Here is a 14,826-nt window from a genome sequence, read left to right as displayed (position 1 = left end):
AACGTCTGGATCACAGTAAGCAACTGTCCCTTCCGTGCCTCATCAAAGCAACGTCTGGATCACAGTAAGCAAATGGCCCCTTCCGTGCCTCATCAAAGCAACGTCTGGATCACAGTAAGCAAACGGCCCCTTCCGTGGCTCATCAAAACAACGTCTGGATCACAGTAAGCAAACGGCCCCTTCCGTGGCTCATCAAAACAACGTCTGGATCACAGTAAGCAACTGCCCCTTCCGTGCCTCATCAAAACAACGTCTGGGTCACAGTAAGCAAACGGCCCTTTCCGTGGCTCATCAAAGCAACGTCTGGATCACAGTAAGCAAACGGCCCCTTCCGTGCCTCATCAAAGCAACGTCTGGATCACAGTAAGCAAACGGCCCCTTCCGTGGCTCATCAAAGCAACGTCTGGATCACAGTAAGCAACTGCCTCTTCCGTGCCCCATCAAAGCAACGTCTGGATCACAGTAAGCAAACGGCCCCTTCCGTGCCTCATCAAAGCAACGTCTGGATCACAGTAAGCAAACGGCCCCTTCCGTGCCTCATCAAAGCAACGTCTGGATCTTCATAAGCAACTGCCCCTTCCGTGGCTCATCAAAGCAACGTCTGGATCTTCATAAGCAACTGCCTCTGTCGTGCCTCATCAAAGCAACGTCTGGATCTTCATAAGCAACTGCCTCTTCCGTGCCTCATCAAACGATTGAGTGAGTGAGTTGGGTTTAACGCTGCTTTTAACAGTTGTCCAGTTATATCACAGTGTGTCAGCTTAAGTGAAGTGATAGAGAAAGCCCGAAGTGATAGAGGAACAGTTTTGGGCTATCACAATTTGTTATTCCCAATATTCCTAAAGATGTTTTTTTCATACTAAAGAAATTTACCTTGGACTGTAAGCTGTTGGATTTTCAGTATATATTAATTCATAGAACAGTCTACACAGAGAATTACTATTGATGAATTTAGTTGATAATAATATTTGTACATTCTGTAAATGCTGTGGAGAAGATGTTTGACATATCTATTATGAATGTGAACACGTGAAGGACTTCACAGGTTGAAACATTTATCAACATAAATCTAAATATTGGTGTGGAATTCACAAAATATAATGACCTTTTTGGATATTTGAAATACAACCATGTAGTTAACCATGTTAGGCCCTCAGCTAACTATTCATTTATATGTCGGCTCCCTGGTAGAACTAATGTCATTTAGAAGAAGGGCCAAGAGAAATGGAGATAATAGCGAAGTAAGTACTATAAGGATTTTTCGCTATTCCGGGCCATCACACACTTTCAACATTTTAACTTGCACACTAGACAGTGGAATTTTAGTAATTCGTTTAAAATTGGCACACTCAGAATAGGAAAAACAACAGTATTCCCTTATTATGTATTGCATATTGTTATGGTTCATGTGCAGTTTATCATGTAAAATACTTAAAGTGAGGTCATCAGTCAAAAGCCATGTGAATGCATAAGTCTTAAGAGGACAGTAAAGTATACCAACAACTGGAAGAGCTACCAAACATGAGATTTTCGAGTACTTTGACTCACCAAGGAAAAGTATACATTCTAAACATAATAACGAATGAAGGAGGGAGGTTTAGGAGGTTTTATCAATATTCCAGCAATGTCATTGTGGCATCGAATCCGACCTGGCCTCAATTAGAAAATGGGACGTACCATTACAGTTTTAAGTAACATGGGGTGGACACATATCTTGTGAAGAAATCGCCGTGTCCCCGGTGGCTTGTTGATATGTATGATTTTCTTTATCAAAATGCTTTCTTATGCCAGATTGTTGTCAACGGTCTGCAAAAGAATTGCCTTATGGGCGGCATCTGTCACAAATAGTGTTCCATGAACCCATGCCAGGCCTTGTTACACAGACAGAAAATACGGTTATACTCGTTGTTGCCAAACACCGAATGTACCAACAGTTTAAACACAGTGCCGCAGCGAATAAAATCACGAGTATTTCCTCTTGGGCGGAGAATAATTTTTAGAATATGCAGACCACGATGCCATAAAAAGTTAAGCATTGTTGTTTCAGACAACTCGACTCTGATGTCCCATTACTGGTTTGGCTCTATGGAAAAGTTTGGGGAACACATGTTTGCGAAATCTTTCCAGGTTACTGATCAGGGACTCACGGGATTTCTGTCCGTCACAGAGAAGGACTGTGCCTTGATATCAGAAACAGTGTATGGCTCTGTAAATACAGGTAGGTGACATTGTATGGCTCTGTTGTTGCAGTTAAGATAACAGCTTGCGTACGAATGTGTAGAATATGTAAGAATACCATGTACGGATCTATCAATGTAGTGAGGTGATAGCGTCCGCGCATACGTTAGGGTAATTGGCTGTTGCTTCAAGTGCCTGTGAAATACATCAAATCAAGGTAAATATCAGTCAATAGCCATAGGAGAAGCGTCTCCCCTGCACCTCAAGGTGGGAGTGAAGAGTAGGACCGCCATGGCCTACTGTCTGATGGTGTGTACAACACTACTTCTCACAATCCCGTTTTTGTGATCAGTGGCACTGGTAAAAGCGTTAGCTCCTCACGCTGAAGACGCTGGTTCGATTTCCCACGTGAGTACAATGATTGAGTTAGTGTGGTTTTACGCTGCTTTTATCAATATTCCAAGAATATCATGACGGGGGTCACCAGAAATGGGCTTCACATATTGTAACCATGTAAACCCGTAATCACTTACTAACGAAACCTGAGTTTCGAGTGACCACCCAGTAACAAATCGACCCGTAAATGGCCGAACGAGTCATGAGGGTGAAGACACAAGATCTTGACAAAGGCTTTAAAACTAGTGCACCGACCTCGGAGCATATAACCTCTTCTGGTCAGCCGGGCAATATGATAGCCGGTCCGCGCAACCAAGGTTTGAACAAACATGGGAAAACCAAGAATAGCAAACTAACTACTATATCAACATCGAAGCTATCCTGAACAAAAGCTATCCAAAGGTATAATTAAAGATTTAAAACAAGCTATGTACAATTTATGAGGGTACAATAATGATCACAAATACATAAAATTATCTGTGAGTACATAGATAATTCCCCAAATGTTCCAAAATTATAGTCACAAAAACATGAATATGGCAGCATGAGATAACATACATCAAGTCAATACATGGAAAGAGTATGCCATTAAATCACAAGAGAATGAAATAAAGTTGGGTCACTAAATTTTCAATTAAGAATGAGACGACACTGCACAACGACGACGGCCAGACTTTGCCGAACGAAATCCCACCTGCCAAATTCTGACGTTGGTGGTTAACGGAGGAGGCAAAAAAAGTATCATAAAAGGGTTTTTATACAACATCAAACATAATTGTGTTTATAAACCGTTAATTGTGAAACCTAGGTATTACAGTTAAAATGTAAAACCTCAATGCAGGTTTACAAGTGATCTATTTCAAAACCCAGGTTTGGAAGAGAAACGCTTCAAAACCTTGGCTGTTAAGATGAGCTGGTTACTAGGTTGTCAGGAACCTATGCAATATGGGGTGGTAGGATTATAATTTACTTTTAATGTCGTATGTTTCAATGAGGAAATTACCGAACGTGTCTCCGAGAGTTTTAAAGACGTAATCATTTGTATGCTATATACATGCCTTCGTTAGTGTTGTGGTTATGGCCTTGGACGTCAAAGTCGTAGTAAAAATAATATCACATGTACCGTATTTCCTCTTATTAGACATCCGAGAGTCATTCATTTCGCGCGAGCCGTTGAGCCGGTGTCTATTCTGTTAATGCTAGCACAGTGGCAACTAACTACCTTATCCAATATTGCCATGTTTATGGATTGATATGCAGACTATCGACTATTCATGTGCACCGTTTTTGTGTGAAAATGAAAAATATCTAAAGGGGTTTCGGTAGGAAAAAGAATACCTCTTTTTAACCAATCAGAATCAAGCACTGGAGATTATATTTTGACAATGGCATTCACTCTGTGAGCCGCAGAAGAATGCGATTGAACAGCCATATTGCTTTTCAAAGTTACTGAAAGAGTCGTTTGGGGTTTACATGTATACTCTCTAAAAAAGTTAGGGAAAAAACTGTCCAAATTTAAAAGATATAGTTTCTAGTAATACTTGTATGATAATAAGGAACGTATTGGCAAAGTATTTCAACCAGTATTATGAAAGTAGATGTTATGACCGCTAACAATATTCAAGGAAAGATGGGGATAAGATGGAACATATAAAAAAAGTGTCAGTAGTGCGTAATACCCCCACGATTTGTCAAATATTCTTTCACTGAACAAGGCATACTGCGTTTGAATCTCCCAATGGCGATTTGAAGGAGTCTGTCCCACTCCTTTTGCAGCGCCTGGCCAAGTTGAGCCAACTTGGTCGGCGGCCTGTGACGTTGACGCACACGACTCTTATGATGTCCAAGGCCTTGGCTCATTGCTGGACATGGCATGCTATGGATGTTGTAGCTTGTGGAGGTGGTGAGCATTGACGATTCGTGTACGGTGAGCACGTCGACCACACCCCTTGTAAGCGAGACAACAAAGGTTGTGAGAATGTTGTCCCGATGGTACTGTACAGTGACGCTTTCTTGTACAATACGGCTAGGGGCTCGCTCAGTCAGTGTGATGCCACCCCACACCATAACCTATCCACCGCCAATGTAATGAGGTCTCAGGTAATTGGCTTGACGTACATTTCGACGTCCCCAGACACGAACACGCCTACCAAGGAAGTGAATATACGACACGTGACCAGGGAAGATAACCCATATTTCTTCGTCTTGTACACCATTGATGTCTGTTGGCAATGTGATGATTTGGCGCAACACGTGGCCGTCGAGTATGGAGACGAGCTGCATGTAGACGATTTCCAATCGTCTGACCCATAATCGTACTACAGTAGGGTGATGAAAGTGTGCGGCAATTTGTTTTGCCATTTGATCTCAATTTCGTAGAGCATGGTTTACGATCACTGAATCCTGTACTATTGTCGTTAACCTCGGGCGCCCTCAACATTTCTTCCATAGTCAGCTAATAACATGGTCAAACACTGAACGTATTTGCCGCAGCACGCTGACCTCTGCCAGATTACAGCATGCCAACAGTCCATAGACGCTCCGTGCGTTGCAGACGCCGCATTGCTAGTCCGTACACAACAATGAATTAAGTCAAGTAAATCACAACTAGACAGAGATAAATGGACCTTCCTTTAAAATATTAAAATCAGAAATGCCACATCTGTGGCTCGGCTGCGCGCACACTACATGTGTTTTGGTGTTATGTTTTACAGACATTAACGTTCTTGATTAGGCCATTTGTCAACACTTTTGTTTTAATACTTGGTATTAACATTTATACGTTATGATCCCTTACTTTTTTGTGATGAGTATACAAGCATTTCCCATTGCAGTTGTGACGTTTTCAGTAGGGACTTACATTTTATGAATGAAAAAAGTGTGAATGAAAGCGGTGCACAGGTCATTTTCTCTACCCATTATTGTTTGGAAAATCTTTAGCCTTGATAATTGTTACCTCGAAGGTAATGATTTTTAGTATATTTCTTCATTGTTTGTGTGCATTTTAGCGGTTGTTCGTGTGTTTTATGTTTATAGTTGGTTCATGTTGTAGTCTGCAATATTTCAGCTATATCATGGATATATTGCTACGTCAACCGTTGGTTGATAGCATGTAAACCATTATTTTGGTTGATGACAGAAAATAAAAAATAGGGATTATTTGTTCCCATCCCGGGTTCAGACGAGAAAAGTTCATAAGAAAACAAAAACAGGAATTGTAGTGGAGGCAATCGAAAATTTATAAACCTGAAGAATGTTTTAATTTCTGTCAATTAATTAGGAGATAAACATACTGTGTTTTCTATGTAGAGCTAGGTTTCCTTCAGATTTAACCCCACTAAATTGAATGTGGAGCCGAACGCGCAGCGCGTTAGCGCGTTCGTTCCAAATTCAATTTAGCGGGGTTAATTTCCATGAACAAAGAATGTTGTATGGTGTTAACGTGCTGTTTTCAGTGCCAATGATGAGATCAACAGTCTTGGTGAATCAGACAAACTGGGTCGATCAGGACTTCTTCAAAGTTCCAGAAAGTTGCATTCTGAAACCCGTGAGTATCCCTTGAGTTCAAATAGAAGACGAATGTTGTTTACGTTACAGGCAACAATTGTTCAGCTTCTTCTGTACCAGCAAACAAGTAGTGGTCGCTAACATTAGTAATGACCCCCGGTTGTAGTCATCGCCTAGGAAACTATGGAGGTATGTTTTTGGTACATATGCCGACAATTTAGTGTACTTCGTTAACCATACTGGATATCTCCTGTTTAATGCCAATGAGTATTAAAGTGTATTGTGGCATGGTAAACTCTGACATCCATACTGTAAATGTCCCATGTTAATTGTCTCATCAGCCAGTAATGATCTCGGTTAGAATCGGTCTTCAGCAACCCATACTTGTCGTAAGAGCCGACTAACGGGATTGGGTGGCCAGGTGTGCTGGCTTGATTGATGCATGCATTGATGCGAAGATCGATGCCCATGATATCCGTCACTGGATTGTCTGGTCCAGATTCAATTTTTTACAGACCGCTATCATATGGCTGGACAAATATTTGTCTCATCATTCTAATATGACGTGCTTCCACTGTGCAGCTCATGGAGTCTGCCTGGGCAAATTAACATGTAACCTCCTTCAACAAAAGTTATGCCCCCGTGGCCCCATAATGCTCTCTGCATGCTACCACTGTCGTGTCTTTGCGATCAGCACTGATGAGTGGTGAAGGCACTTTCCATGCTTTGATAGCTTAAAACATCGCCCAGACAGTTGATGTGCATTGACCTGTCCTATACTATCCTGATCGGCCAATACTAACTCGTCGACATACCCATGTAGTCTTACTAACTATTGATGAGCAAACCGGATCACGGGTAACCTTGTAAACCTGGTGAATTGCCATGGAGCAATTGATATGCCGTACGGTAGAAAGGTAGATAATGTCAGAAACTTTGGGGCGTTAATGAATGGGGACGTGAAGGCGTCCTCCAAGTCTAAGTTTATCATCCAAATCCATCCAACTCCTTGTTTGAGGGTGTTCCTTTAATTCTGGAACGACTCCATTTGCAACTTGGGAGTACGTGCCAGATAATCCCTTTTTTTCGATTATCATGCGTATATATTTTTCTTCCTTCGGGACAATAATGCTCTTATGGCTCCCTTGTCTAGAAGCTCGTGTGTGGCCAAGATTGCGATGGAAAGCTTAGTCCCTGCCAGATGGAACCGGCACCTCGGGATGAATCACCAATCTCATTCAAATCAGATCTTAGTTCTCGCTGCCGCTAAACTAAGATCTGAGGACATCCCATTACGTGTCACGTCAGAACGACCTTTCGCGAACTTTGAGCATGACCGAGCACTGAAACGACTGACAAGAAGTCGACATCAGCCAATTAGAAAGCAGCTTTCTCGAGCTTTACGGCACTCGGTGATCATCCATACACATACGTGTGCGTATCGTGTGCTGTTATTCCCGCGATATTGTGCATATTATGGTAAATGTTTCATTATTTACACGATGTCGTGCATATTGTGATAAGTTGTCTGTTATTTACACGATATCGTGCACATTGTGATAAATTGTCTGTTATTTACACGATATCGTGTACATTGTGGACTATGTACTCTTTATGTACACGACAACTTTCACACAAAGATAAATTTATTCTTTGTGCGAGAGAACTTAACGATCTACTCAGCTAATAAATGATATCACTGGTTATCTATCATCAAAGTGAAATATGTTAAAACTTCACAGTGTGTTATGATTTGAAACTTATTACCTGTAAAAAACATAAAGTCCATTTGATTACGTTGCATAGCATGGCACAATATAATATTCAAACGCTGTTACTTTATATACTATTAATGCAGCAATAAATGTTTTCGGCAGCACACGTTATGTGTGACGTCACCACATTATAAACAAAGTAACATTTTTATGATCTTTTATGTAATAATAAAATATATATACATAATAAACAAATGGAACAACCAGATCTTTCACTCACAATCTTACTTACAGGTGGTGCTTTAAACTTAGTGTTTATATTAGTAATCTCGTGCAACGCGATTCCTTTTGACCGAGTATGATATTCATAATTTACTACATTAATGATTTAGTTTCCACAATCGCGTTACCTATTCTATTGACTAGATTTCCATAAAGAAAGTAGATAGACAAGGGTACATACCTGTTAAAATATATAAATCACATCAACATGAATTGATGAGTCGAGGAAGAAAGAATGTCTGCCCTCGACAATGGCGTGACATAAAGTGGCATTTGAAAGTGTCCACGTCACACCCCAGGTATCAGCACGAGATACTGCTGGTAAGACAACCAGGAGTAAGATTGAGAGATAAAGCGTCCGTAAAATGAAACAGAGATAACTCTTGGCAACTAATAAATCCGGCGACACGTTTATTGAGGTATAAACGTAAAATCAAGTGTGCATACTGTGTAAAACCGCACAGCATAAAAGGAAAACTAAGCTGTAGTCAATTCTTATAAATACATACACTTTCACTTTATTTCGCAAAATTTCCGCGAAGCCTACGCAGAAACTTGACGTGAATTTAGTAATATTTCTGCTGGGCTACGCAGAAACTCCTCGGGAATTTAGTAAAATATCTTCTTAGCTACGCAGTTATTCCGCAAAATATTTGAAAAATGTCAGAGTATGTACACAAACACTCCCCCTCCCCCTCTTTGAGAAATGTTGTCCTCAACATTAAAATTCGCTGAAGCATCCAAACAGAGAAAGGTGAAACCTTTATACAACTACTTACACACATTATGAGTCCACAATTTTGAAAGTTAACAACACAACTATACAAAAACCTCAAACGATTCAGAGATACCAGCGGCCGATGATGTATCCTCAGAAAGGAAAACATCTTTATCAGAGGAAACAGATGGTTTGGCAAGAATACTGTAGTCAGTTACCCAAACGCCGTTTCTGAGCCAAAACGGAGGAGCTCTGTTACGGGTAGGCCTCCCCATATCAGAGTTCCGTTCTGACACATGATCAGTGGAGTCTGCAACTACATCCTCGTCATGAGCAGACGTTGTACCGGGCTCCTCTTCCGCTGAAGCAGATGACTGTTCAGGAAGGCTGGAAGTATAGCGTGTTGGAGAACTCTTAGATGATGGTCCAGGAGACGTGTCAGCAGGAAATGAGTCTTCAAGCTCCATCACAGTTCCTACTGTTTCCATGGATTCCTCTCTATTAGCTTCAGTTCTTTCTTCTAGATCTCGACCAAAGTTAGTTCCATTGGATCCACTAACCTGAGACACTGGTGGACTAATCGGATCTGGTAACAAAACATATACTTCCTCGGCATTTTCGTCTTCTGACTCCATGAGTTCTTGGTATTCTTTCACCTTCAAGGATACAGATTTCTTCGTCCCTGCCTTTCTTTCATTGTTTTTCTGATGTCCAAACACTGGTTCCGCTGGTATTGACACAAGTGGCAGGAGCATGTTCCGATGAAGTGTCTTCTTCAGTCCTTTGCCATCTTCCTGTTGCAGGGTGAATACTGGGATGTCCGTATTTGGTTGGTTTACAACTTGGAACACATCCCGTCACCACTTATCAGCAAGTTTGTGTTTCCCAGTAAGTCCTAAAAGGCGAACAAGGACACGGGCACCAGGTTGGAGAGTTGAGGCGCGCACTTTAGCATCATATCTTTTCTTATGACGTTGACCAGCTCTTTGGGCTTCACGTGATGCACTTTCATAGGCAAAGTTTAATCTCGTTCTCAATTTGTTGATGTATTCAGTCGTGGTAGTGTGGTCATCACCAATCTTCTTGACTCCAAGGAAAGCATCAACAGGCAGGCGTGGATGTCGACCAAACATAAGGTAGAAAGGTGAGTATCCTGTACTCTCATGCTTTGTGGCATTGTAGGCGTGAACCAGTGGAGAAACATATGTCTTCCAGTCAGTTTTCTTATCTTCTTCAAGGGTTCCCAACATGTTCAGAAGAGTCTGGTTGAATCACTCACACATTCCGTTTCCTTTGGGATGATATGGTGTGGTTCGAGTCTTCCGAATCTCTGTCAGTTGACATAACTCCTTGATGATATTGCCTACGAAGTTTCTACCTTGGTCGCTGTGGAGTTTGGCTGGAAATCCATTGTGCACAAGGAAATTATCAAAAAGAACTTTTGCTGTTGTCTTGGCGGATTGATTCTTGGTTGGTATGGCAAAAGCATATCTTGTAAAATGATCTGTGATCACAAGAATGTTCCCGAATCCTCCTTTTGATTCCTCCAATTGCAAGTAGTCCATGCACACTATTTCCATTAGTTGGGTTGTCTGAATGTTGACTAGCTCAGCTGATTTCCTTGTTCGGGCGCCATTTTGTCGCGGGTTCTGCCAACGATGTAATTGACCAACTAACTTTGGTCGAGATCTAGAAGAAAGAACTGAAGCTAATAGAGAGGAATCCATGGAAACAGTAGGAACTGTGATTGAGCTTGAAGACTCATTTCCTGCTAACACGTCTTCTGGACCATCATCTAAGAGTTCTCCAACACGCTATACTTCCAGCCCTCCTGAACAGTCATCTGCTTCAGCGGAAGAGGAGCCCGGTACAACGTCTGCTCATGACGAGGATGTAGTTGCAGACTGCTCTGATCATGTGTCAGAACGGAACTGAGGCGGTGCGGATGAGGTATAAAAGGATTTATTACCTGTAAAAATATATAAATCACATCAACATGAATTGATGAGTCGAGGAAGAAAGAATGTCTTCCCTCGACAATGGCGTGACATAAAGTCCATTTGATTACGTTGCATAGCATGGCACAATACAATATTCAAACGCTTTTACTTTATATACTATTAATGCAGCAATAAATGTTTTCGGCAGCACACGTTATGTGTGACGTCACCACATTATAAACAAAGTAACATTTTTATGATCTTTTATGTAATAATAAAATATATATACATAATAAACAAATGGAACAACCAGATCTTTCACTCACAATCTTACTTACAGGTGGTGCTTTAAACTTAGTGTTTATATTAGTAATCTCGTGCAACGCGATTCCTTTTGACCGAGTATGATATTCACAATTTACTACATTAATGATTTAGTTTCTACAATCGCGTTACCTATTCTATTGACTAGATTTCCATAAAGAAAGTAGATAGACAAGGGTACATACCTGTTAAAATATATAAATCACATCAACATGAATTGATGAGTCGAGGAAGAAAGAATGTCTGCCCTCGACAATGGCGTGACATAAAGTGGCATTTGAAAGTGTCCACGTCACACCCCAGGTATCAGCACGAGATACTGCTGGTAAGACAACCAGGAGTAAGATTGAGAGATAAAGCGTCCGTAAAATGAAACAGAGATAACTCTTGGCAACTAATAAATCCGGCGACACGTTTATTGAGGTATAAACGTAAAATCAAGTGTGCATACTGTGTAAAACCGCACAGCATAAAAGGAAAACTAAGCTGTAGTCAATTCTTATAAATACATACACTTTCACTTTATTTCGCAAAATTTCCGCGAAGCCTACGCAGAAACTTGACGTGAATTTAGTAATATTTCTGCTGGGCTACGCAGAAACTCCTCGGGAATTTAGTAAAATATCTTCTTAGCTACGCAGTTATTCCGCAAAATATTTGAAAAATGTCAGAGTATGTACACAAACACTCCATGGAGCTACTATAGGGAGTATCCGCGTATACTTACTGGGACTTTTATGGGAACCAGTCAATTTTTACGATCCCCGGACGGTATATTCCATAAGGCTTTATCATGGTATTTTGGGGGCGGTCGTCACGCCGAAAACCCAGGTTCGCTTCCCGACATGGGTACAATGTGTGAAGCCCATTTCTAGTGTCCCCCGCCGTGATATTGCCGGAATATTGCTAAAAGTGGAGTAAAACCATACTCACTCACTTAATTATCATTGTCTTTGATTAACTTTTTTTTCACTTTTCTTATTCTAATTTCATTCACACCACCACACCATTCCTCATTGAACCTTATAATTGAAACTTTAAAATGACGTCTTATTGTAAGCACAGTAGATTAAACGAGAAAAAACAATGAATATTATTCAAACAAACTCATACCCGATTAAGAACAGATTGTAGTAACAGTGCTATGATATGACCATTGAAAAATGTAATTAGCAGAGGAATGGGAGACGTTGGCTACGTAATACCTAAAATGAAAATGTCAATAAGCTGTCAATCATCAATCCGAGACAACAATTTGAGTAACGTCAACAATCATTACTTCACAGACAAAAGTAACTTTTGTTATTCATTATAACAGAAGCTGAAAACAACAATATAAAATGAGTGACATCGTGAAGCATAATACTGCAATTCAAGCCCCGCCTACCATATTATCAGCCAACCAGTAAACACTAGTCCATGACGGGCGGGACGTAAAGTATATTTCTGTTTAAGGAAACATAAACACAAACAATGCCAAGGAAATGCCACGGGATCACATGCAATTGTTTTATGTAATAGTATGTACAGTTACAATTACCTTGATAGAAAAAACAACTTGTATACGTCCACCCCACATGTAGAAATATTCATAACAAACGTAGTCACATTAAACAAAGCGGATTTACTTAACGTTTTCCGTATCCTGAACAATAAGATGCAAGTCAAGTGTTAGATAAAGGAAGATCTTCATTTACAGCATTCATAATCGGCAATGCATTGTGCCATGACTTGGTGAATACTCAGTTCTGATCGTGATTGGCTAATGACCAGACCAAGAAACCGGTACATTCACCTTTCCTTAACTGAATACATCATATCCACCCTTCTGTTGAGCTTACAGAATTGAAAATTCTAAAGCTAATTCGTTCCTCAAGTACCGCGTCATTTCACGACGGAATTCCTGAAATGAGGAATACAGCACACTTATTTCTATCAGATTTGAGCATGTGTGTACAATGGGTCTCCTTAATTCCCCAGCCAGTTTTGTGAAGGATACCTTAATTCCCCCTACTGGCATGTGGATTGACCTTGTAACGAAATACAGAAAGGAGAGGAGGTCTTCATGATCAAGGCCTCTCACAAACTGTTTCAAGAAGTACAGAACTTTTTCCTCTTCTGGTCTGACGAATTCCTCCCCCGACAATATACAGTCTACCACCTTCTTAGGGGTAGGACGCTGGGAGATGATGACAGCTGAAATTTCGTCAATCGTTAACTGCGCCCAGATTGATGACAAGTGTAAACTTGGAATACCACGTCTCATGGCATCGTAAAGAGGACGTTGGGTATCACACAACTGCTTCTTGGCAATCTCTGCGATTTGATCTGAGATTCACCAGTGAAAGAAACATTGAGTCGTGATTGTAGAATTGAGGGATCATCCTTGTAATGCTGCAATAACGACTCGACCACATCTGAACGTAAAACTGTCATCTTCCTCTCTGCCTCCAGATCGAGTAAGCTTTCGAGAGTCGACAGTGCTGAAAATAAATTTCGGAAATATTCATGAAAATCACAGATGTCAATGATAGGTTTGTGATGATTGAAACGCGTGCTATGACTATACACATCTGTGAGAGTGGTGAACGTAGTGCATCCTATGACTTAATATATATGTGAGAGTGATGATCGTAGTGCATGCTATGACTAAACACATCTGTGAGAGTGATGATCGTAGTGCATGCTATGACTAAACACATCTGTGAGAGTGATGGACGTAGTGCATGCTATGACTCAACACATCTGTGAGAGTGATGAACGTAGTGTATGCTATGACTTAATACATATGTGAGAGTGATGGACGTAGTGCATGCTTTGACTTAATACATATATGAGAGTGATGAACGTAGTGCATGCTGTGACTTAATACATATGTGAGAGTGATGTTCGTAGTGCATGCTGACTAAATACATCTGTGAGAGTGATGGACGTAGTGCATGCTATGACTATACACATCTGTGAGAGTGATGGACGTAGTGCATGCTCTGACTAAACACATCTGAGAGAGTGATGGACATAGTGCATGCTATGACTTAATGTATATGTGAGAGTGATGAACGTAGTGCATGCTATGACTAAACACATCTGTGAGAGTGATGGACGTAGTGCATGCTATGACTTAATATTTATGTGAGAGTGATGGACGTAGTGCATGCTGTGACTTAATATATAGTTGAGAGTGATGGACGTAGTGCATGCTATGACTCAATACATCTGTGAGAGTGATGGACGTAGTGCATGCTGTGACTTAATATATATGTGAGAATGATGAACGTAGTGCATGCTGTGACTTAATATATATGTTAGAGTGATGATCGTAGTGCATGCTATGACTCAACACATCTGTGAGAGTGATGGACGTAGTTCATGCTGTGACTTAATATATATGTGAGAGTGATGGACGTAGTGCATGCTATGACTTAATATATATGTGAGAGTGATGGACGTAGTGCATGCTATGACTTAATATATATGTGAGAGTGATGATCGTAGTGCATGCTATGACTTAATGTATATGTGAGATTGATGAACGTAGTGCATGATATGACTAAACACATCTGTGAGAGTGATGGACGTAGTGCATGCTAAGACTAAACACATCTGTGAGAGTGATGGACGTAGTGCATGCTATGACCAAACACATCTGTGAGAGTGATGATCGTAGTGCATGCTGACTAAATACATCTGTGAGAGTGATGGACGCAGTGCATGCTATGACTCAACACATCTGTGAGAGTGATGGACGTAGTGCATGCTATGACTA

The 14,826-nt window shown here is 40.7% G+C and overlaps 2 protein-coding genes across 2 annotated transcripts in view; one reads left to right on the top strand and one right to left on the bottom strand.

Moving 5' to 3' along the window:
* Positions 1–14,826, top strand: part of LOC139461028 (uncharacterized) — a 93,357-nt gene that overhangs the window by 63,250 nt on the left and 15,281 nt on the right. Inside the window, exons 4-5 of the mRNA XM_071242517.1 lie at positions 2,048–2,218; positions 6,030–6,121. Of these exons, the coding sequence (XP_071098618.1) occupies positions 2,048–2,218; positions 6,030–6,121 (263 nt within the window). The remainder of the gene's footprint in view (positions 1–2,047; positions 2,219–6,029; positions 6,122–14,826) is intronic.
* On the bottom strand, positions 12,898–13,392 carry LOC139461262 (uncharacterized; the record flags this gene model as incomplete). Its single annotated transcript, XM_071242898.1, has 1 exon — positions 12,898–13,392. A coding segment is annotated over one exon (495 nt), but the record flags the coding sequence as incomplete, so codon positions are not given.

This window comes from Haliotis cracherodii, unplaced genomic scaffold (genome assembly GCF_022045235.1).
Source record: "Haliotis cracherodii isolate W230 unplaced genomic scaffold, xgHalCrac1.p SCAF_14, whole genome shotgun sequence".
Taxonomy (NCBI): Eukaryota; Metazoa; Mollusca; class Gastropoda; order Lepetellida; family Haliotidae; genus Haliotis; species Haliotis cracherodii.
This window is presented reverse-complemented; position numbering and strand designations above follow the sequence as displayed.